Source organism: Dromaius novaehollandiae, chromosome 15 (assembly GCF_036370855.1).
Source record: "Dromaius novaehollandiae isolate bDroNov1 chromosome 15, bDroNov1.hap1, whole genome shotgun sequence".
NCBI classification, from domain to species: domain Eukaryota; kingdom Metazoa; phylum Chordata; class Aves; order Casuariiformes; family Dromaiidae; genus Dromaius; species Dromaius novaehollandiae.
In genome coordinates this window covers 16,013,290-16,037,846 of record NC_088112.1, presented here as the reverse complement: position 1 = coordinate 16,037,846, position 24,557 = coordinate 16,013,290, and the positions used below count along the sequence as shown (strand labels likewise).

Genomic DNA, 24,557 nt, shown 5'->3' with positions numbered 1-24,557 from the left:
CCAAGGAGTGAGATGAGTTGTTTATGATTAAATTAAATTCATATGAAAGCTAATGCCCTGCTAGTGCTAGTCTTGGGTAACTTTATAATGTAATTAAAAGCCCAACAGGGAAGAGAGCTGTGGTTATGCCACGTGTTAAGGAGCTGCTGGGAACACAGAGGCCGTGGGTGGTGCTGATGCAGAGAAGCTCCAGGTCACTACTGCCTTGTCTCCGCTGCCACATGAAAGGCAGTGGTGGGGACAGCGCAAGGCATGAGGGCATGGGCCACTCGTGAGGGAGGGGATGGGGTGCTGGTGGCTGAGCTACCAACTTTGAGCAGTGCTTGAGCTGTCTCAGGTAAGGCGGTTATGATGTTCTGAACATACCATGAAGCCATCACACCCTCCTTTTTCTAGTCACTCAGTTTTCCATATCCTTTAGAGATGCTGCTGTTGGTGACCAAGTTAGCAAAGCCTTGGGCTAAAACTAACGGCAGATGCCATGAGAGAAGAGCAGGGTCAAAAAATCAAAACCTGCTCATGGAACTGAGCACAGGCCCACCATGCCAAGCAAGACACGGGTCCCTGCAAGGCACCCTGGACTCTCACCCCGCCCCAGCAGCCACCTCAGCCGCAGGAAAGACAAGCTGTGTCCTCCAAGAGCCCTCCCGGGAGAAACAGCCGAGTTGCCAGCCAGTCTCGCACTCCGGCATCAGCTCCGGGCGCTGCTTTTCAGGGTGTCTCATAAAAGAGGGCCGTGGTGGCCGCAGGGAGCCCGTGCTGCCCCACTCGGTGTTTCCGACGCGCGTGGTTTCTAAGCACCCCAGCTCCCGGAGGGACGCGGTCGTGGGGACAGCGGCAGCGGACGGGTGACCGTGGCGAGCCACAGCTGGGAGCCGCAGGTGTCACGGCGTCAAGCAGGCAGCGCAGCTCGTCCCCGCTCGGTTTCGGGGCGGGGGGTGAGAAGGCGCCCAGCCCACGCGCACCCGGCCGCGCGAGGGGACTCCGCGCGTGGGGGGCGGCGCCGGCGGCTCCTTTAAGCGCGCGGCGGCAGGGCCGCCCCAGCGGTCGGGATAGGCCGGGCCGGGCCGGGGCCGCCCCTCGCCCTGGGCGGGCGGCGCTGCGCGGCGCGGCGCTGCAGGCTCCGCGTCCCGGCTGCGTGCGCCAGTGCCTCCCCCAGCGCCGCCGCTGCCCGCCGCTTCGCTGCTGGCGCCGGGCTGCGGAGGGCAGAGGCATGCCCAGGAGGAGCATCGCGGAGGTGAAGGTGCTGGACGTGCAGAAGCGGCGCATCCCCAACAAGCACTATGTGAGTGGCGCGGCCGGGCGGCGCTGGGCGCTGCGCTCCGCCGCGCCCGGCCCGGCCCTGGGCAAACAAAGGCCGGGCGCTGCGGGCGGCGGGGGCCGGCTCCCCGCGGGCGCCGGGCTGGCGAGGGGCCGGGGGCCGGGGGAGGTGAGCGGGGGGCCGCGGCCCCACCTGCCCGCGGGCGGAGCGCAGCGCCGCGTCCCCGCTCCGCGCCCCCCGCAGGGGCGGCCCGGGCACCCCCGGCCCCGGCGGCGGGGTGCGCCGCGCCCCTCCGGCCCCCAGCGCGGCGGGGAGCGCGGAGCTGGGCGGCGCCGCAGGAGGTGCCGCGCCCGGGCAGCCCCGTGCGGGGGTCGCCCTGCCAGCGGCCGTCGGAGGGGTCCGAGGGGGCACCCTGGGGACCGTCCCTCGGGCCCCCAGAAGGTGCCTCTGCTGTTATGTCAGGGCGAGGGAGCTCGGAGACCTGTTGGCTGCGGAGTGCTGGAGTAAGGGACGCCCCAGCTCCTTGCTATCGCGACTGGGACAGTCCCCGTCTTAAAGCCTCCCGCACCGTTTTATGTCTCTGCGTTGCATGGGAAATGCTTTCCTTCCTATTCCGAGGCATCTTCTGAACGCTTGTAACTTGTGTACCGTGATGGTTTTTTTCTTGTTATTTTTATTTTACACTTTGGTGCGTTCCCAGGCATCCACGGAGACCTTGTGGGTGAATCCTGGCAAATCCTGAAAAAAAACCTGGAACAAAGCTCAAAGTGTTCTACCCATCCTGCTCACCTGGGACCGGGATGATCCGGGGACACGCCGCCAGTGCCGCGCTTGGGTTGAGCGGATGCGTGGGGCTGGCTGAGGTGGGCACTGTGGGTGCTTCGAAGGACAGCGACTTCCCCGGGTCACCCGTCTGGTTTGTGGCAGTGAGCAACAGCAAGAGGAGAAGGGGACAGGCCAGCTCCGGCTTTAGCAGAGGGTAGCAGGCTTTACCCCTGCTCCCGTCCGGCGAGCGCTGCCCTGTGGGTGCAGTCACCCAGCCCCTGTCACTCTGCTGTCCTCTCCCACCCTACTTGCAGCTGTATCAGGCTCTGGCTCAGCCTGGCCCCGTCTCCAGCTTGGCCCCTTCTGCCGGCCATCTCTGTCCCTGATTTCCTCATCTCATTTAGATTATGCATGGGACCTGGAGAAGGCGGATGTGAGGGGATTTGATGAGCTGCATATGTTTCTGTTTGTCTTGGAGGACGCACGTCTCCCGTGGGCGCTGCGATGGGGCTGGGACGGCAGGCGCGTGGGCTTGCCTGCGCGGGCCGGTCCTCTGCTCTCCCTCCGAGGCCGGGACAGGGGATTCCTCGCGGGCCGGTGTCGTGGCTGCTGGGCTTACGGCCGGAGCGGGGACGGGCTCCTTTGGGAAAGCTCCTCTGGGCATGGCGTGAATAAGCCCTGTGAGGTTGGAAAGTTGGGAAGAGGTGTTTTATAGAAAGAGGTGCATTGCTGGGCAGATGCACCAGGAGTGGGACCTCCTGCGGCCAGAGCCTGGGAGCTGGGGAGGTGAAGGCGGGTGAAGGCGTCCGTGAGCCGTCCGTAACAGTCAGTTGGCTGCTTGCGGCTCAAGTGCTCTGCCTCTAACCTTTCCCTGGAGCCGTCTTGGCCGGGAGCTAAGCAGCGTGGCCGGCAGCGGGCACGAGTCCCGGGAGGGGCAGGCGGCTTGCAGCCTCCCCGCGGCAGCGCCGGAGCAAACAGAAGCGCTCGCCTTGTTTGAGGGGATCGATAGGAACCGAGAAGACTCACAAAGCCAGTTAATTATATAGAAATCAAAACCTCTTTTTTTTTTTCTCCTCCTTTTTTCTTTCTTTTTTTTTTTTTTTTTTCCCCCTGCAAAGAGAGGGAGAGGGGAGCAGCAAATCACGGCTGAGTCATCTTACTTGAGAGTGTATCTGCTGGCTAACTGCAAATCAGAATCAACCACAAAGTACATGTATTAAGCCTCTGCTCTCTAGCTTCTCATTTCTGAGCATAAATTTGCTTTCCTCGGTCCCCTGAAGGCAGTCGCTTGGTGTCCTCTGAGAGTCTGGAGGAGCACGTTGGCTTTTCCTCCTGCTGCCTCTGCTCTGGCCTGACCCGCTGGTGACCTGCAGCACTCAGATTTAGCCTCCTCTCTGCCCAGATCAGAAGCTTTCCTTTGCTGGACAAAGGTGTGGTTGTGTTGGCTGTAGTGAGACCATAGCAGAAAATCATGAGTTTCCCAGAAAAGAGGGATCAAAGCAGGGTTCAAGGTCCTTGTTTCCATCCACGGTGGGGGAAGTGAGGGTCTGGAAAGGCCCCCTCTTTTGCGACTTGAGTGGTTTGCCCATCACCCTGGTAACCGGTAGAAAAAGTGATGTGTAGTCCGAGACAAAAGCTTGTGCTTTTTCAGCTCTGATGCGAGACATGAGACACAACGTTTCCCTGTTTGCGGGCCGGGGAAGGGAGGAGGTGAGGAATATTTGTCCCTCTTCTTGAAAAATGATCAGACGCTGTCTCTGTGCTGGGCAGTAGCATCTGCAGTTGCTCTCGTGGCGCTGCTCGTCTGTGCCATGCCGCGAGCCCAGGTCCTGCCATGCCCCTTCTCGGCCTCTTATCTGCAAATGCTGTCCAGAGCTTTGCAGCCTGATAGAAATGTCATGTAAAGCAGTTTCCAGGGTCAGAGGCTTCACAGGGCCTCTATATTTCCATCCTCTTCTAACCCTTCATGGCCCTTCTTCCAGCTGGATGATGCTATTTTTTGGCCATGAGTTCCTTGGAGACCATAGCAGCCAAGAGGAGCATTGCTCCATGACATGGGGCGCTTCCCAGTCTCCTTCCCAAACAGCTGAGACCTTGGCTAGGCTGGGATCAAGCAAGGTGCTAGCTGTTCTGTTTGGGTAGCTGGGTGCCGGCTCCACATCAGGCCGCTTAAGTGCGTGTGTGTGTGCATGTGTACAACACCGATGAAAATCCTCCTCCGAAAGAGGTAAGTCCCAGCCCAGGGTGTCACTGTCGCCGTGTTTCTCAGTTGAACAGTCTCATGGCCACTGGTAGGCTATGCCGGGAACGGCAGTGCATGGAGAGGCCCTGTATGGTGCTACTTGCAGTACATACTCTCTTATTTTAGTGACAACCCAGTATCTGAACTCCACCTGCCGAGGAAGTGAAAAGCTCAGGCTGCATAAGTTACTCAAAATAAACCCAGGTGTGCTTAAAGGAGGCCAGGTGATAGGGGCAATGGGGATGGTCCTATGATTGCTGTTCTCCCATGTGAAGTGCTAAACCCTGCAGTGGTACTTCCGTGAGCAAGGTAGCAGGGTTTAGTCCAGGTTCCCACTGGCAGGGGATGCTTCCCCCTGTTCATGCTTTCTCCTGTTTTTGTCCAGCTCACTCAAATCTCACAAGCAGAGGGGCTGAGAGGGGGAGGACAGTGGGACTGAGGTTCTTGCTCCAAGCGATAGGACCCCAGAATTTGCTCTGTGAGCTGTGGCACCAAACGATGGTGTGTTGCACTTGTGCCTTCTCTTCTGGTCTACTAACTCTGGGTGTTTAAATTACCATGGTACCACTTGTTGGATCTTTAAGTTCTTTTTTCATGGATGAAAAAGGGAAAAGGACAAGTAGAAAAATGATTATTTTGCAAGCATTTGCTGCAAAATGCACTGCTCTAGTTCTGTCATGAGGGAACGACCAAGGTGAAGATCTCTGTAGCTCACTCTCCAAGTGATGAAGAAAGCGACTCCCCTTCACCGACGCAGTGGGTATAGGGTCACTCTGCAGGGACATTTTGCTTACGATTGTATTTTAAATGGTTAGGGTTTATGCCTAGGGAGTCTGGCACTTGGGGACACTGACAGCGAGGGTCCCAGGAGCATTTTGCAAATCTGAAAAGGCAAAGTCCAAGAGCAAAGTTTAAAAATAATCATTCTGGGCGACAGAGTAGCAGACTGTCATTTCTATTGTCTGGCCAAGTCTCAGAATCTGATAAATGAATGTTTATTCAAGAAAGACCCAAAACAAAACCATGGTTGAAACAGACTAAATTTTCCTTTAAAGGATTTCACACAGGATCTTTTTATAGTTTTATGTTTGTTATTCCCTAGTAGAGTCCTCAAAATAAAGCTTTTCCTTACTAAATCTAGATTTTTTTGGTTGTTTTCTTGTCCTTAGGCAAGCTTCAGGGATTTTCACTTTAATACAGCTGCAATTAGTGTGTTTTGTTCTATGCATTAATAATGATGCAATTGAATCTCATCATCTTTTCTACAATTCCTTCCACCAAGAATATTTCCATAACTCTTATAGTTTTAAATGCTTGCTCTAGAGCACAAATTAAAACTAGACATACATCTGACAGGGAAAAAAAGAACAGCATGCTGTTTGTTTTTGTTAGCTTATTGGAAAACCTGGACTATGCTTTTGCATGACTTCCTTTCCCAGCCTCAGTGCACATGCATCATTTTGAAAAGGGATAATTTAAACAAAGTATGCAGCATATATTTATTTTGCAAGCTCAGTTAACAAGACTGCAAACTATAATCCAGGTGAATAGCCATGCATATTTAACTACCTCATTTGTATCTGCAGCTGCCTTGCAAAAGTAATTAAAAGTGCATGTCAGCATCTAGTGTCTAGATTTCTAGGTATTTTTAAACATGTTTGACTAAAAGCAAATTCAAAAAGTAAAGGTGTTGTATTCTTAATCTAGAGTTTGAAGTGCTAGCACCTCTCGTCTCCAGAGTGTTTGCTGCTTCGGTTCTTTATGGTCGTCAAGCTGTTCATGTTTCATTTGCCATACAAACCCTCCCCACATCGCTTATCTGGAATTGGTTATCGAGTGTTCAGAGAAGAATGCTTGACTTGCAAGAGGACTGCTGATCTAGAGAGTCACAGTCATTCCTCAGTGGCTAGTATGTATAAAGCAGAAGATGTCTTCTGAAGAACTCATCTCCTGTGGACTTGTGCATCATAGTCCCCTTGGTCAGTTGGAGATCTGAGGAGACCTGCCTTAAAATCGCCATGTACAGCAGCATTATATTTAAATATTGTGAATCATATCAGCTGCTTGGCTTTAAAAGGGCATGGGGAGATGACTCCCTCCAGTGCCATGCTCTCTGTGGAGAGTGGCCATGCTCGTGGTATGGCTGGAATGTCCTGAGAGGAAACTGAAGGAGCTAGATGTGTTTGGACCAAAGGAGCAGAAGGTTAAAATGAGTAGTGTGAAATATGCCTGAAGGATGTTGAATAACTAGGAATTCTGTAAGAGAATAGAAATGAAAATACTCCATGTGAAACGAGACTGAACCCCAGAAGCTGGATTCTCTGCTGCTGTGGAAAGAGTTACTGAGCAGCCAGCTCGTGGCCCTGGGAGAAGGATGGAGCTGAGAGCCTGAAAGCTCTCTCTTTCTCAGCATCCTAAATGTTGTTTTGCTGCTGTGTCCTGTGGCTCTGCTGTGTCTGGTCCCATTTCCCGTCAGCTGGCTGGTGCTCTCCCTCTCCCGCTTGAGGCAGGCCAAAGGCACAGGGTTTGGAGTCCTTCTGCAGCTGGAGCTGCAGTGGGTAGAAATTCGGAGCCATTTTTGTCTGGTCCTGCTCTGTTGCATAGCATTAAAGAGCTGATTGAGCCTGCCTTCCTCCTCACTTCTCAAGTGGATTGAGGCTTAAGGGAGCACTTTGGCTTTGTGAAAAGCAACAGTCAAATGCAATCCTTTGTTTTTCTTCCCCAGTTGTGTTACTTAAGGCTGTTGAAAACCTAGAATGTCATACTTCAGTGGTAGGGCCAAACTCTGCCTGGCAAGTGTCCACTGAGGTTGATGAAAAAGCTCTGCCCGCAGACTGTGGAGAGCAGTAGGGTTGCTGGTGTTTGCATGCAGTTTCAGCGGTGAACGTCAGCGTAAAGGACATAGCTCTGTCCTCTCAGAGGTCTGGTGACCTTGATCCCTCACAGCTTTGCTTTAGAGGGTCTCTCTGTTTTCCGGCTGTTTCACGTAGCAGTGGGAAACAGGAAACAAATGAATCCATATGTTTGACCTTCACTGTGACTCGGAGCAAAGAAACTGGTGTATATGTTGTGTGGCTGAGGACTCTGCGCAGCGGTCGAGGGAAGCTCAGCACGTTGTCCTTGGGGTCCCTGTGCTCCTGGGAAGCAGGCACACGTGCACTTTTCAGACCAGCAGCTTCTTGGCTGTGTGTTCAGGCAGTGTTGTGCCCTGGTGAGTTGTAAAGCAGCAGAACATGAAAAGCTGTTGCTCTTTGGGGTTTTAAGGAGGGTACAGTAAAAGGGATGAATCAGGGCTAGAAACAGCAGTTGGTTTGTAGTCCAGCAGGCCCTGGACAAATGGGCGGTTTGGTTTTGGCTGTTTGCTCTGGTGGCGAGGATATTCCTGTCCTCACGCCACCTCCCTTGGCCTGCCCACTGCATCCCAGTTAGCCGGCTGCTCCCTGCAGCACTGCTGCCTTGCTTTGGGCTCTCTCCATCGCTAGCCCAGGGAACCGGTGTCAGCCTCGAGGGCTGTCCTGTGCTTGCTACCTGGCTTGTACCTCCCTGCATGCCCCGATGCCATCAGAACCAGAAGCATCCTTCTGGTCGTGAACGGGCCGAGGAGGCGCAGGGGAGCAGCAGGGCTCCCGCAGGCAGCCAGCCGTGCCGGAGGGCAGAGCCTGGAGCTGCGGTCCCTCTCCTGATCCGAGCCGCACAAATGCTCCCAAGCTCCCCGCTCCCCTCCGCAGCCCTGCACTCCTGCTGTGGAAGCGCTGATGGAGAGGGGCCAAGCACAGCGGCGCTCGGCCAAGAGCTTTCTTTGTTTCCAGTCACCTCCCTCCTTTTTTCTTTTCCTCTTAGTTTCCCACTCCCTCTTCTATATTAAACACTGCTCTGTTCTGGTTAGTTCCCTCAGCTGGTTTGGTTTCTCTGCCCCATTGAATTTCTTGGTGCTCTTTTCTCGCAGTTGCAGCTGAAGCCAGCATTCTCCTTCAATAAGGCTCTCGCATTGTTTCCCTGCATTTTGGGGTGTGGGAGAGTGCGGGTGGAATAAAGAGGCTGATGCTTTTTCCCTCTGCTGGTGAAAGATGCTTTAAATATGTGGAGTTTTCCACAGAGAGGTTTATTGTACATAGTCTCTCTGGACCCGAGACCACACAGGCTCCAGCCCATTTGAAAGAGCTCTTCAGACAGCTCTCGCTCTGCTGGAGGCTGTTATGTCTGGCTGTGCTTTAGTGACTGGTGAGCGTCTGTGGGTACACATCGGCACTCTCGTCAGCCACGGGTCAGCACCGCGGCGCGTCGGAGGAGCCCGGCTCGGGAACCTTCTTCCAGGTGACGGCAGCGTCGCTTTCTGATCTGCAGTTGTTACTGTGCCTGGGACGTGCAGGCCCTGCTGCAGGACAGCCAGCGTGACCCTGTCCTGAAGCCCTGGGTGACTGTGACTCCTGGCTTTTCTCCCTGCTGTCTTCCGCTGCCGGGTGCTTTCCCTGCGGCTGAAGAGGGCTCAGTTCTTGGTGTGTGCTGGAGCAGAATCCCTTGATTGTGTTTCCCCTCGCCGTGGGTGCCCTTGGCTTCCCCCTCGGCCCTGGGTGTGGAGCTGCTTCAGTGCCACGTGCACAGGGGAGACCTGGGATCGGAGGCACCCCGGCTGCTGTAGCCGACTTGCAGCACCATGCCAGGGAGGCCTGCTGAAAGGTTGCTGGCTGCTTGTCGCGCTGTATGAACACGGGTGTGCTGTTCTTTGGCTCAGGCCGACGCATCTGCATGGTGCTGCACCGCGCTGGGTGGACTTGCTGTCTTGGGCATCTGCTTGTTCAGCATCGTAGGAGCTGCGTGCCCCCGTGTCAGGTAGTGAGTTCGAGGGTCCCCACCGAGCCAGTCTCTGTAGGAAAGGGTGAAGCTCTGCTTATGCACGAGCCAGTTCTTGCACACTGGTGCAAATCCCTGGAAGCTGGGACTACACAGCATCTGCTACGTGTGATGCTTTGGGGAAGGAGGATGTTTGGTAGTGGGAGTAGAGGTGGCAGTTGCTGGGGCTGTGCTGGTATTGTGCACAGCCCTGGCTGCTCACCTTGCTTTCTTAGCCCAGAGAGCACTCCCACTGAAGCTGGCTGGCAGGCGACCCTCACCCCTGCCTGCTCCAGGAACAGTCGGCGGCTGGGGCAGCCAGCTGCTGCCCTCTCCCCAGAGCCTTGCTTTGGGCCTTCACATGTACGCCTGCACCCAGGACACTTTCCAAGACTCCCTGGAAGACCTGTGGGGGCAAAGAGCCTGAACTGTTGCTTTAGGTTTTCCTATAACTTCAGTCTTTCTTCTCTCTTCAAATTTAAGCAGTCCAGGCTGATTTCTGGGTCGTGTTTTGTATATGTCCTTAGTGTGTTTATATAAGCAGTCCAGAAGTGATTACTCCAGAAGGTCATATGGCCTCATGTTTCAAGAACGGGCCTGGAAACTAGTATTTCCTTGTATCTGTTCTTAATCCCAGTGCTTCAAGTCAGCCACTTGAATCATCTACTTTCTTTAGCCACGTTTTTTTTTTTTGTATGGGGACAGTATGCATCTTGGGTAAGATGCAAGACTGAGCATTTGTGAAAGACTTCGACCTCCTCAGTCAGTTTGAGCTGTGGTAATTGTCAAAAGCGGTTATCTGCAGCCCTAAGATTTGTTATCAGTCCCTGAAAGAATACTTCTAGGGTCTGACAGTTCCCAGGGCTTATACTTGCTACTTCATTTGTTTCAGGGGGGAAAAAAAGATCTCTGGCTGGCGTTCCAGATAGAGATAATTTGCACTGAATTCTTTTTCCTTCTGTTCTCAGATATTTCAGTCTGTGGGATTCTGACCGCTTTTGGTTTGCGTATGAGTGCTCTCGGTTCAATCTAGCCCGTTTGCCTGGTGGCACTTGATGTCTGAGTGAGTGAAGGAACCTTCTCCATGTGCGTGGTGCTGTCTCTGAGTACCATTCCCAGGAGGCTGGGCTCTGATGTTCCCCATCCTCGCAGCGTGCTCCCAGTGGGAGGATGGATCTCCCTATCGAAGTAGTGGAAGGTATTTGCTTGCTCCGAGTTGCCAGCATATTTCCCCTGCGGTTGCCAGAGTCCTTGCTAACATGATAGCTGATTGGCAGCTTTTGTTGACAGCTCTGTTATGGTTGGCCAGGCGCCATTTGCATTTCTTTTAGCAACCTGTCGTTTTTGACAGTTCCCTTATGAAGGTTTTCAGTCCCACTTTCCACTGGCTCGTTCTTGCTCTGAACTGTGTCTCCAGAAATACTGGAGAGGGAAAAGCTGCGATACGCATGAAATCACATGAGACAGGCTCTATGGGGAACAATTTTGTGATAGCCAGCAGAATGGACTTGGATGATCTAATGGGTCTTTTTTCCATCTTTGTATTTCCAGCTAGGGCACTCTACATCAGAGGTGATCAAAGAGAATCTTGGAGAACCATGGTCCTGATAATCTTCCTGACTTGTAATTTTTGAACTATTGGTATATGGCCAATTATTTGTAACGTAGAGCTTCGTAGGAAGTTTAGTGAGCCAAGGCACTGCTGGGACTGTTAAGAGTTCAGCCTTCTGCATCTGTTGGGTTCCACTTTATAGAAAGGATTTGTTCCAGTTCTGCCCTCCAAGGAATGGGAGTGTGTGGTGTGTTTTGCTTTTAATATGAAGTGCTTCTCTCCTCCAGCATTAAGCAAGATCCCCTGCACCTTTGAAACTGTCACTGTGGCCTCTGAACTTTCCACCGCCCACGAAAAGCCACGTGGAACTGGAGGGAAGATCTTGTTCCCTCTCCTCAGTGTACGCTGTGGCCCTGAAAAGATAGTCCAGCCTAGTACTGCTTCTACTCTGTAATTCAGGCTTGCTGCAAAGTGTGAATTGTCTTGTGCTTGGAGGTTTTGGAAAGCATGATGCCGCCTGGCGAACTTGAAGGCAAGGGAGCAGACGGTTTGGAGAAGAATGATTTTGGGGAGGGAAGGCTCCGCTCGCAAGTGCATGTGGCTTTTTTACTCCTGAAAGCAGACTTCAAGCATATTTAAGTATCTCTGAAAACTCTGTCCCCCTCCTCTGTGCCGTGTTCTAGTAGGACAAATGCCATGAACTGCACTTTAGGAATTTCAAAAGCATGGGCATGAATTTCAGTTTTTCTCCTATGATCTGTGGCTCAAATTAAGTGCGAATGTGAGAGGGTTTCAGTCTCAGTGATTTCTGCCTGTTCCAAAGCTCAGTTTGGCCCTTTGCCTTCAGACATCAAGTTTAGCTGCAGTTTTGATGTGACACGTGTGCAGCAGCCTCGGTTGGGGTGGGGCATGGGGTGGAGGCTCTTCAGACTTGCGGGGTTGGGAGTGGGACAGAGTCGGGCATCCTTTCCGGAGGGAGAGGAACCATCGCTTCCCAGGTTTCACAGAGTCAGCTAGTTTCCCTCCACAGTGCAGACCCTGCTGCTGGCCTGAGAAGGCCTGTAAATATTTAGATAGCTTTGCCTGTTGGTTTTGGCCACTGGCCCAGTCCACGTGATGGGGTTGCGGCCCCCCTCCTGGATCTCACTGCCTGCTGCCTCCCTGCCATCTGCTCAGCTCTCCCCGCCCCTTGAAGAAATCTCTGAGCTGGATTTGAGCTCTGGCTTCCCCCCATTCCCTGCAGCGTAGCCCAGCTGTGCTTGTCATTCGGGGATGAAGCGTTTTGGTGGGTGTGGAGACCCAAGGCAGAGCCAGCTGCAGCCCCAGGAGATATCTTCCATGAGGAGTCGCTCTTTCCATGGAAAAGGCCTGCTGGTGGTTTCTATATGTTATTTCTTTGAAGGACTGTAGGAAACCTGGAGAAGACTCATGAAATAACTGTTTCCACATGCCCTCACCCACACAGCCAAGCGTGGAAAATGCCCGTTCTTGGAGCAGTCTCCGCAGAACTGAGCGGCTCCGTGCCCTCTCTCGTGTTTTGTGCACAGGAACATGCTTTGTATGTTGTTGGAACTGGTGATGGATGGCTTCCTCTGGGGACAAAACTGAATTTGTTCAGGCTGCTTCTTTTACAGCCAAGTTCAGCCAGCAGGCTGGGAACTGATGGAGGAGGAGGAGGAGGCATCTCTCATCACAGGTGCTCCTGGATGGATGGAGTGCAGTGCCATGTTAGGAGATACCCTGCACACAAGGGGAAGTGTAAAGCTTCAGGCTGAGTGCAATGTCTTAAAATTGTTGTATCATTGAAAGAGTCTTCCAAAAGCACCTGAGAAGGGAATGGATGCATGTCTGTGGAAGCTCAGTACCTGACCATCTACAGTCTCTCTGGAAAACACCTCTGTACCTGACTGCACCATTCAATCCCTTTGAAAATCTGCCCCTTTATTGTCAGTTAAGGGGTGCCTAAGGTTTGGCTTCTGACTTTTTTTTGTTTTGTTTGTTTTTGTCCCTAGAGCAGCAGGGACTGGATTAAGTATTGGCATAGACCGAGATTTGTGCAGTTTTTGGCCAAGAGAATGCCATGGTCATATGGGGCCATCAGTGTGGAGGACAAAAGATACTGAGGATCTCCCTTTCCTGTGTGTTCCCATGTCTTCTGTTTTCCACAGATAGGTGAGGCGGGTACCTCCACAGAGACTTTTCTGCTGTTTATATGGGATGTGCAAGAAATCATTATCCAGACATACCAGAGATCTGCGTGTCAGCAAGATAGCAGTGAGCTCATAAGTTGGGAGAACTGCCCCTTCCCTCAATTACAAAGTGTATAATAAAGCATGGTGTGCCCTCAAATCTCATGGCTTTATTACCCTTCTGAGCTTTACATTCATTTCATCTTCAGTGAATCCACATCCTGATTAAAATCCCAGTGTAATAAACTGTTGACTCCGAATAAAGGCAGGATAGGAATAAACAGTGAAGAAAAGTTGGCTCTTCCTCCTGCCCCAGCGGAAGGCGTTCTCCAGGCAGGCAGCCAGCAGTGATATAACCCCATGAAGTGCTGCAAACTGGTAAGAAAGCTGGGATATCAGCTGAGGTTCCAACCAAAATGAGCTCATGTTGGCCTCCCAGCAAGTCCTGGGGTGAGGGTAAAGGCAGCTTGGATGCTCTCCTAGCATGAAGTTAACGCTTAGTTTGCTGCCGATAGGATCTGTCCCAAAACGTGAGCGTTGGCTCTTGTTCTGCTGGAGCAGGCAGGTGCTGTTCAAGAGAGGCTGGTCCTGGAGAAGCAGAGGATGCACTGAACCGCTTTGGTGTTGTGGAACTGAGTATTTTTTGTAAACCTTGGGCTCAGTCGGGCTGTGAGATTACCTTGTGTGCCCGAGAGGTGGTGAGTGCATGGATGCTCTCAGAAACTTCAAATGCCACCTCATGTAGCTTAACCCATTTTCACCGCAAAGTGTGGTTGGTTGAGTCACCTCTCGTCTGTGGAGCTCGAAGAGCATGTGCATGTGCTTAGGCAGGTACTGGCTGAGCAGGTGTGAAGGAATCATCAAGCCACAGTCATTGGTAACTGAGCATGGCGCTGGTTTAAGAAAAGTGGTCATTTAACTGTGGATTGAAACTACTTAAGTTATTTATCTTAGGAATAAGAACTTGCTTCATCTCTCTGCCTCTTTTTCCATCTTAAAGTGGAAAGTGATTCCACAGGGAAGAGTTTGTGGTTCCCTTAGTCTCTTCACCTTGGTAGCTCATACTGTGTCAGTCCTCTGAGAAGCAGGCTGTCCTTTAGTTTAGATTTTTAGTAAGGCATTAGAGTAGGTTCGACTAGCTCAAAGAGCTTAGTGTTGTGCTATCCATTTAGGTCTGCTGGTGTTTGAGCTTGGATATTGAGTTGGGATGTTGGTTGGATTCCAGCATCTGGAAAAATGTATGTCTCTGTGGGAAAAGTTGTGAAACTAAGGGATTTTATTTTAAATACCAAAACAGCATCACTCTGGGAGCCTTTGCTCTTCAGTCTGTTAGTCTGAAGTTCCCAGCAGTTCCATTTCCTTGAGGCTTCTCAATGTTTTGTTCCTGCTTTGGTGAATTGATACTTGAATTTCTGGTGAAATACGCAGGATGTTAGAGTAAGAATCAAAAATGAACATGCCCTTGATCTGTTTAGTCAATCTGTTATCAATTAGTGAAGACCAAGGTTTGCAACGCTTGAGAATTATATTGGCATCTCATCAACCATCGTATTTGGTTTCTGCGAACAACAAACGAGGACATTAAATAAATAATTCCCCAAGTCTGTTATTTGCTTGTTGTCTTTCATGGAAGAATAATGAAACTTTTTTTTTGCATTCACCCAGCAAGAGCCTCATCACATGATCTGTGAATAGCTTATGCAATTAATCCTGGCAATTGTATCGTTTTATTGAATAGGAGGCTAACTTGCACCCCAACAAGTTTAAGTAAACAAAACCTTAAGATGAGAGCAGAGCTACTAATGGAAGAACAGGTCAAGTTTTGAACCTTTTGGGTTATAAGTTCTTGCAAGCTGCTGCTCTGGCGTTGTGGTACGCAGCACAGTGCATTGCAGGCTGCAGACTGGGGATCTCTGGGTCAAACTTGATGCTGCAGCCGTAGTTGGGATGGCCAAGGCGTAGTTATTAAGTACTACTGTGTCCTTTTCAGGAGAGACTTCTACCCTGTTTTCAGATAAAGTGCCCTTTCACAGTTTACGTATGCCTGTATTTAGAGACAGGGAGCTGGCTAGAGTCACAACTCTATTTTGCACATAGACATCTTCCAGCAGTGGAGCTGAATAACTTAAGCATATGTATTTTCTGGTATTGCTGAAGTTAATCATTGACTTTAAGTGCTCCCATGAACTTTCTTTACTGATGCCCGTAGGGGGCTGTGTTAGCAGCTTTAGCAGCTGTTTGTGTTTGTGGTGTGGGCTGTTCTCTGTTGCTTTTCTCTTATTTCTCCCTCTGTTCCCTACAGGTATACATTATCAAAGTCACCTGGTCCAATGGGTCCACAGAAGTCATATACCGACGGTACAGCAAGTTCTTTGACTTGCAGGTAAGCGTTTCTCCAGTTCTTGTGCGTTTAACTTTGGAGGGGCAAAAGAAGGGATGAATTGGGAGAAGCATGGTTTATATTTTACGCTAAAGGTAAGCGTTCCTTTTGTTCCTTTTGCAATCCACCAAAAATGTTTTGATTTGAGGAAACGTAAATGCCATTTGGACATTCTTGCAAAAGCAAGACCAAAGCGCCCTCAAAAGCTGAGCGCATAGCTGGTGAGCAGTTTCTCCCTTCAGCGACGCTGTCGTTGTGTGTGTGCGCCCTGGGGCTTTGTGTGTAGCGGTGTTAGAGGAGCTCTGTCATTCCCCTGATGAAACGCTTGATTTGCTAAAATGGGAGGCAGGACCTGTTCCTCAGAAATGGTCCATGTAAAGTTGTTCCTGGCAGAAGATAGTGTTCTTTCAGTGGCTGTGTTCCAGTATGACTCTCTTGTGTGGAAGGCTAAAATCATGTATTGGATTTTATCAGGAAGGGAGACACTAATCCTACTGGGAGCCCATTCTGTAGGGAATGAGGTTCAGTGCCTGCCCTGAGGTGGGTTTTGGCTCCATCGCAGGAGAGGCGAATGCTTGCTCTGCATGCATGTTCACTCCAGCCTCCTGCTTAGGCTCCCATCCTGCATCCCAGGACTCTGCAGATATCCCCATTGCTCTTTCCCTGATCAGCTCAATTAGTAGAGACATTGAGTGTTTTATTTCTGCCCCTGCCTACAACACTACTTTAGCCCCTTGGCTGTGGCCACAGCTTTGTAAACTGGCCCCACTGGTCCCTGTGCAGGTGAGGAGGAAGAATAGGTGTGTGTGAATGCCGTGAGCTGAAATCTGTGCAAGTGTGTGGGGTTTTTTGTGTTTTTTTTTGTTTTTTTTTAAACGGCTGCTGTGGAAAAAGCACTGTTTTTTGGGGAGTTGCTACCCTTCAGGATTGGTGTTTCAAGGAGCTGGTGCTAGGGAAATTCCCTTTATCCAGCGGGATATACTGCCAGCCTGGAGGACAGCTGATAGCAGCTGGTTTAGCGCTTACGTCCTGGTGTAGGATAGAGTGGGGCAGCCAGGAGGAAAATAGAGAAGAGCGGGAGGGAGGAAGCTGGAAAGGCAATTGGGACAGAATGGGTTGCAGAAAACTGACCGAAGCCAGTGTCCTGGGCAAGCAGGCAAAGGGTGTTTCCACCCCCTCCTTATGCAGTGGAGATGAGCCAAGGGGTCTGGCTGGGCTTTATGAGCCAAAACACAAACTGAGCTGCTGGAACGGGCTCTATACAGATGAGAAAGGAAAATGCATGAAGTGATCCATGGGCCTGCAGCAGCTGCCAGAAAACTCACTGGCACCTCCCTCCTCGGCCTGCGCGTGGGACTCGGAGAGGAGCTCGGCACCCTCTGCTGCCGCTGGCTGGCTCGCCCGGGGTCGAGTGGCCCTAGGCTTTCTCTCAAAGGGTACCACGCTTGCTGCGGGCGCCCTGGGACGAGGGTTGCTTCAGGCTGCTAGGGATCAGCTGCATCCAGACCCAGATGCGCTTTTCAAATTGCAGCACATCTGGGCCTGCATAGTGGAGCAAGCCTTGTGGGAGTCCGGATAGCTTAAGCAGGTTCAGCTAGTTCGTTTGCTTCAGGTCGTCCTGAAAAGCCGTCATAGACGTGGGTGTGCAGGTCAGCTTGTGCAACATGGTGGCTGCTCCTCCATCCACGGTGCCCTGTGCCCTGCCCGAGAAGGCCACCTCCTCGGAGCCGTAGCCCTGCCAAGGGACATCGCGATCGGCGCGTGTGAAGAGCAGCGAGACCCAGCAGCTCTCCCCGCTGCAGAAAGCAGGACTGCAGAAACGCTGGGTGGTGAAGATGGTCATGGAGGGGACTCGGAGAGGAAGGAGCAGCCTTGGAAAGACGGGAATGACGGGACTTTCTGCCTGAGGGGGTGGCAGCGTTGCAGGTGGCCACGTTGAGTGAGCGCTGGGAGTCCCTTGCCTGCCAGCCTGGGGGTCTTGCCATGGCTTGCCTGGCCGAGGCAGGGTGGGCAGCACGGCCGGGGCCGCGCCGGGTGCAGGCAGGGGTTAAGCTATGTGCAGCCGCTTGCGTAACCAAGGAAATATTAAAGTAAATAAACAGGGAACAGCTGTTGGGCAGCGGCCAGCACTGAAAGGAAATGGAGCTCAGCGCTTCCTTCTCCGCAGCATCTCATCTTCGCTGATGCTCAGGGCATCAGCTGCATCCGAGCAGCCGTTGTCACTTGCTCCAAGAGGGACAAAGTCTCTTGGGATTCATCTCTGTGAAGGTGGTACCGCTGCCTGCTCCGTTCCCGTGTTGTTGCGCAGGCTGCTTTGCTTCTTGGACACGAGGGCACATGAGGAAATAGCGGCTATTCCTTCCTCGCCTTGACATGTTAGCTGGAGCCATATGTGCTCCTAGGTGGAAAGCACCATCACCAGAGACCGTTCGGAGAAGGAGGTGCCAACTGGCTGTGGTATGAGCACAACAAATTTGCAAAACACCTTGGAGCACCTTTAGAGGAGAAGGTGCTTCGTATATATCATGACGCAGGTAGGAAAGTTTAAGCAAACACCTCCCCCCACACCTCCCCATTCCCCTCAACTTCCCTTTAAAAAAAAATAAATAAAAAAAAACAACCACTCCTTTTTGCCTCTGTTGAAAGAATGAATGAAGCTGCGGTTTTTCCCTTCCTTCCCTGTTATCACGCATATGCTGCAAACTTGTGCCGTACAGTGGAAATTGGATTGAAAGGAGAGAAGTGAAACAGATCTTCTTAATACAGTGGAAAAAAATGCTCTAGGTAAGCTTGGTAGCACTGGCTATTGCAGTTGCTGGAGGCCTTTATTATATGACTCTGTTTTATGATTCCATGCCAGTTTTAGCTCTTTAGGCAGAAATTTTCCATGCTGGAAATTATTCATGCCTCCAGTTATTAGAAAAAAATAAAATAAACTAAGTAATTGGCTAAAATGATTTGGCTGCTTCTGAAAACGTAGTAAGAGGAAAAATATTTTTCCCGTGTCTGATTATGGCGACCTTTTGATGCATTGGAGCACGAACTGGAAACCTGAATCGCAGGTGATCCTTGTGTCAAGGATCTGTCTTTTGTGTTATCCCATGAAAATCCATCCAAGCTTGTTCATGCTTAAGGCTCTGAGCAATCACAGTAGATGCATGTTTAGGTAGAGATGGTTGTTAGTTTAATATCTATGATCCCAGTGATTGTATCCATGCTCCAACCAGGAGCTGGGCAGGCCTTTATTTTTCAGTAGCAGCTCTGGCCACGTCCAGGTGGAGGTTGGTGCACCCTCTTTTGCTTTTGGTGACCCTTCTGCTACGTGCGGAGAGCAGGGCAAGGAAGCCGCCTGATCCAATTGCAAAAGAACAACTTCTTGGGGGTAGGTTGGAGCGAGGGCTGTGGGGCCAGGGGGGCGAGCCCCGGGGCTGTCGGGGCTGATGCGATGCTGATGTTTCAGAGCAGCCCACGCACCGCAGTGTGAGTGCTTGGGGATTTTTCTCCTGGTATTCCCCTGGGGCTGCAGCTGAAGAGCTTGTCACCTTCCATTGTGACCAAACAATTATTTTAGGATTAAGGCCAAATAAAACATGTGCACGCTTATTACCGACAGCCTTGCTGGCTAGCTTGCTCCCACTGCAACCAAAGGGCAAAGGAGCCTTTTTACGTCCTTCCCTCCCCAGCCAGGCAGGGATGACACACAACGTGCTGACTGCCAGCCGAGCTGAAACCGGAGTTAACCCGATGCTGAGAGCTGTGCCTCCGTCTGAACGCAGCGCACACAAGAACAGCTGCATCTCCATTGCTGAAATACATTTCCATGGTCCCTAATGTGTTCAGCTCCTATTGCTTTGTGCCCCCCCATCAGTATTACATGTCCAAATGTTGTCTTCTCACCGGCTAGGCATGTGCTGGCAATGTCAAAAGCTACCTTGCTGGTCACAGTAATGCCTGCAGCCTGCTCTGTTGTCACCGGTGGTTGAAAATATTCAGGCTTTTGTCTGAATACTGTGAACTTCTACAGCTCTTCCCTTAGGCTGTCATTGACACTAGCAGGCTGGCCCTCTGGTGTGAAAGCTGCAATTTGGGACCGTATTTATACACTTGCATTTGTGCTATATTGAATGAGAATGCCTGGCTGAATCCCATCCTGAAAATCCCCAAGTAATTGGTCAATATTTTCTTCAAGGCTAGAAGGTCTCTTGTAAAGTGCTGTCTGCTGTTGGTTATAAACTCCCTTGGTACTCTGAGTTCAGTTGTTTTCTTAGCTGTATATCAAGAAGCTTTAAGTGCTGGTGCTTGGAAGATGCTTCTTCCACAAAGGCCCCTGAATTGCCATCCCCTTACCCGGTGTGTGCAGTTAGGAGGTGGCCCCTGCTGCACTTGCGGCAGAGAAGTCCTCAAATGCTGAGCTCTGCAGGAGAGCTCATCTGTGCTGCTTCTGAGGCCTGTCAGGTCCTTAATAATGGAAAGCCATGGAAATGCAGTTTTATCAGTGTATAATGTAGGATAAAAGAACTAAGAAGCAATGGATTTGCAGTAATAAAATGGGTTAATATCCCAATCAACAGTTAAGGATCCTCCTCAGCTTAAAAAACTGGCTAATTAGTTGCCGTGACTCACTCAAGGCTGGCATGCCTTGGGGATTTCTCAGACTTGCATCCTTTTTGCTCTTCTCTGTAAAGGTATTTACTATAGCTGCCTTTCCAAGCACCACCTTCCTTTTCTCTTCCAAGGTGGCAGGACCTCCCCAAATTACCTGTTTTCATCCTTTTGATCACACCACAGGGCATCAGCTGGTAATACAGAAGACTGACATCTCTGCTTTAAGGTCCAGTGACCAACATTTGTTCTGCAATTTAACTAGTATATTCCTAGCAGGAGGCACGGGCTGCTTGCTCTTATTACAGCTTTCTGCAAATGCAAAGCGTTATACCTCACGTTTTGGGAAGCGTGCAATTGATGCCCTTTCCTGCTCTGGGGTCATCGCAGGAAGGCTTGGTATACTATGCCAGACAGTGAAATTGGGAAGGGAGTGCTTAAACTGAGTAATACTTCCCATCTCTTATATGCTCTTAGTTGTAGGAGAAAACCTACAGGGACTCAGGTGGCTCTCAGGAGTACTTTTGCTGTTCTGTGTAGGTTCTCAGCTTCAGTGCTGCTGTTCCTTCCCTCTCTCCTCCTTGCTTTCTCCTTAAATATTTTCCATGACGCAGTGATTTACATCAGAGTAGTGTTTCAGGGATTTAAAAAAAAAAAAATCCTAGATGAAATTATCATACTAAAATTTGAAACCTTGGGTCATTAAAATCCTAGATGAAATTATCATACTAAAATTTGAAACCTCGGGTCATTATACTATATGTAATAAATTTGTAACTACAAATGTGAAACTACAGTTCTGCACTAGTCTTTTGGCTGGAGGAATAATTTCTTTAGAACAGGACTGAGGCTCTTTCGTAATACTCGATATGCCAGATGTGGGCTATTGAGAGCAGATGGATGCTGTTCCTAAGAAATATAGGCAATAACACTGCTTGCAAAGATGCCAGTTGTATTTTGGACCCTAATTGAGGCTGGCAGCTATGCTGGAAATTTCAGCTGGCATGGAAGTTGCTAATCAGATATGTGAATGGCCGTCTCTGGTAGATGGAGATAGAAGGATCTGGCTCTTACGTGCTGGTGAGAGAAGCTTCTAGTACTGCCTGTGGGAGAAGAGCCGTCCAGCGACTGCAGGGCTCCATTGGATCACATCAGATGTATCACATGGGGGGAGTTAAGTGGGTGCCTTCATAGGATCTTCTTGAAATCATTGTCTCAAAAGTTTGTGAGGAGCAACGTTACTGGTTAGAGAACAGATGCTGGCTTGTATTTTGTGTTTTTTTATGGAAACCCCCAAAAAGAAACATTTTTTCCCCACTTTGTAATTATGAGCTCATCAACCACAGCAGTAAGTCTTTTCAAGTCTTCATGTGACTGAGAGCCGCTCTCTTCTTGCTATGCTCCTATTATGTCCTTATGCCCAAACTCAACCCTTTTACATCTTTCATCCTATTGCAAGACACTCATGCTTTCTGTGCCAGGACCCACACTTGGTATCCTCAGCCTCCTTTGCCTTGCTGCAACAGTCCACACTCTCCTCAGTCAGGAGTCCTTTACCTGGCTCCTTGAGTTCTCTATGTCTGACTCTCCTTTTTGCATCCTGGACAGCAAAACAAATGTCCCTGAGGTCTGGAGTGGATCCAATGCATCACTTGGACTGCTCGTGAGCCGTGATGGAGCCGCTTGCCGTATCGAGCCTCCCGCTTTGAGCAGGCTTTGCCGTTCACCCAATGTCCTGGCTTCCCACCACCGAAGAAATAGCTTCTCCCCTGACTCTTAAAAGTCAAACTGCAGTTCAGGGGTGCCCTCCCTGGGGACAGGTTATTGCAGGACTTTCTTTGCCTTGCAGCTGGAAGCCTTTGCTTTGGAGCTTGTCATAGGCATAGGCTACTAGGAGGAGATGGTTGTGATGCTGTGTGGCTGCTTAGCTGCAGGAAGGTTTAATCCTAAGCCGAGGGATGGAGACATGACATAGCCCAGAGTAAGCTGCTTTGCTGCACAATTCAGAGACAGAAAATTTGAGAATTTAAAACAAACTTAAAAAAATTTCTGGCTTTCTTGCCCACTCCATTCTATGTACATCAAGTGTGTTTTCCCAGTCCTCTGTTTTCTCCATGTGGTTAACAAATCCTTCAGGCTTTTAGCTGGAAACTTTCAGCACTGACCCACCTGGAGCTATGTCATCTTGGAGAGAGTCCTGCAACCCTCAGGCCAACAGCTTTGTGTGTAAGAAAAAAAAGAATAAAAAAGGCTGTTGAAATGGTGCCTACTTTTATGAGAGAATTGGCAAAAGGCAGTGGTCTGTGCATGTCATCTCTATGTGAAAGATTAGCTGTTCTGGAGGAGACTCTTTACCTGCTATGCACGTGCAGCAGAGAAGCAAAAATAAGGGGAGAGAAAAAGTCACTATCTTAGTAGTTCAGACAGTTTTTTATTACAGCATTAAATTAAAATAGGCTCAGAAACACTAATTGGCATGTAGAGGAGAATCATTCTTGTCTTACTGTTTCAGACTGTTGGACTCTTGAAAAATTACAATGAGGCTAGCGCCTTGCTTCCAGGAGCGAGCTGTGCTGGCTGAAGGGTACTGGACGATGGGCATGGCTCTTGCGTTCCTGATCTCCTCTGCTTGCGCTCCTCCTCTTTTGTGCTTTGTGTAGAGCCTCTGGCAGCATTTGCCTGAGGAGCCTGTGGTTCACAAAGGTGAAGTAAGTGTTATCTTCATTTTCCAGTTGTAGAAAGCAAGGGCCAGGAATGCCAAGTAATTTGCCCCAGGCTGCCCAAGGCTCCTTCAGGTGGATGTAGAACCTGATTCATTGCTTGCAGTTCACACCCGCTCTGTTCACTGAGTGGTGGTGTTTCTGACAACCTCTTTGATGAAAAGGCCCCAAGATTGCTCAGCCCTTCCTGCTGATGGGGAGGATGGATTTCTTTCTGTATCTAGGGATTGTAAACAGGGCTCTTTCAATAGCTATTTCATAACAGGAATTGTATTTCAACACTTTGGGAATTTCTTTTTTGCAGGGTTTATGAAGTTCAACAAAATTGTGAACAGTTGAGTATGCAATGTTCTTCATGATTTCACCCAGCCACAAAAATAAATCAGCAGGATCTGTTCCCTTAGACAGCTGGATCATGAAAGACAGGCACTTGCGTGACCGAAGACAAGAAAAAACCCACAACTTCCTATGGCGAGGCTCCTCTTACAAAGCACCAGCAAGACTTTTGCCTTTGTTCCTCTGTGGCCAGACTTTGCTAAGAGCTGTGAGTGTAAGCACTGTAGGCAGAAGTATAGAAAGGGTGAGTTGCCCTAGTCTAATGTGAGAGAGGAAGAAACACTTTCTATCGAATAAGAACTACCTCCTCCTTTAGAAGAAACAGTCTGTATTTCTTTTTCCCGCAGCGCATCAAAGATCTTCATTCTCTCTCCTCTCTCTCTGCGCAAAGAATACGTGTAGTCCAATGCACTTTGGTCTAGTTAAAAGTTGGCTCCTCACTTCTTTTCTCTCCAAGAGTCTCCCATTTATAGCTTTCCAGTATTTGGCAGCCAGGAGCCAGCACATTCCCGTGCATGTTAGCGCCAAGGCAGGTCAGTTGAGTTATAATTGGCTCTAACTGGCACTCTGACTAGCTGCTAAATTCTTTACCTGGCAGCTGAGCGGGGCTCTGAGCTGTTGAAAGCAATGCCTGCCTCTGGGAAACGGCAGAGTCCTCCCAGAAAGACAGCATTGGATGGAAGTTCCCAGTATCCGCATACACCTGGGGCAGACGCAGCAGCACCGGGCAGTGTGTGCCATCCTTGGAGGAAAATGTTTTTGGTTCTTGTAGCTAAAGCCTTTCCCAAGCAGTTGGTCATAACAGTGCTTGTTGGCTTCTGTTTTACTCTGAACTGATTGCCATTTCCCTTTGCTCTGAGCATGCAGCTCCAGGGTGTTTGTACCCCCACAGTGTTGCTGCAGATTTGCAGGGGTGGATTGCTTCTGGCTCCTTTGCTCCTTGTCCTGAGGGCTCCCTCGTGCCTCCTGGGTCTCATCTCCATCTGCTGTGCTCAGCACCGAGTTAGCTCTGTCCTGCACGGGTTCGTTACCTGGAGCTGCTGCTGGGGCTCTGCGTCAAAGCTGGGCTTGTTTCTGAGCCCGTGCTCCCTTCGTTCATCATTTCTGGCGTCTCCTGTTAAGCTCCCCTCTGGAAGTCTGGCAGAGCAGCTGCAGGAGATGGCGTTAGCAGACGTTGCTTTCCAGCCCAGTGGGAAGTATGTCACCAGTTAAGCATCGCTTAGTGGGCGTGATGCTGAGAGGAGCCTGTGTTTGGTGTAACGTGTGGAGGGAGGAGGTGAAAAGATGGGGCGGTTAAAACAACAGTTGTGACTCCTCAGGGACTGAGCGAAGTTCTCGTGCTGACAGTTCGGCCTGTTTTCATTTGGTGAGGTTTTCAGTAACATGATGTTTTAAAGTTGCTCTCTAACACAAGGAGAAACGTTACACCCCTTCTTCTGTTTCGGCTTCATGGGTGAGCTAATGTCCTTCCGCTTTCCAACTATTTAATGAGAAAGCACTAGAAATTTGGCTGCTCCATTCCTGGGTGAGCCAAAACAGGACCCCCTGGAGGATGAGGACTTGCTCGTGGCCTCTCTCCTTCTTGATGCTCGTGTGGCTCAGTCCATGAGATGCCAGGGCCCTGGTGGAGCAGACTGGCGGGGGCTAGGTGTTAGCTGTTGGCCAGGGATTTTATGAGGT

General features: G+C 50.5%; 1 protein-coding gene across 2 annotated transcripts in view; it reads left to right on the top strand.

Moving 5' to 3' along the window:
* The first annotated feature begins 1,030 nt into the window (after positions 1-1,030).
* The window catches only part of SH3PXD2B (SH3 and PX domains 2B), an 87,340-nt gene continuing 63,813 nt past the window's right edge, over positions 1,031-24,557 (top strand). The window contains exons 1-2 of one of the 2 annotated variants that reach the window (XM_064521026.1): positions 1,031-1,285; positions 15,142-15,222. In XM_064521026.1, the coding sequence (XP_064377096.1) occupies positions 1,214-1,285; positions 15,142-15,222 (153 nt within the window). In that variant the 5' untranslated portion in view covers positions 1,031-1,213. The remainder of the gene's footprint in view (positions 1,286-15,141; positions 15,223-24,557) is intronic. The other variant, XM_064521025.1, reaches the window with a different exon arrangement.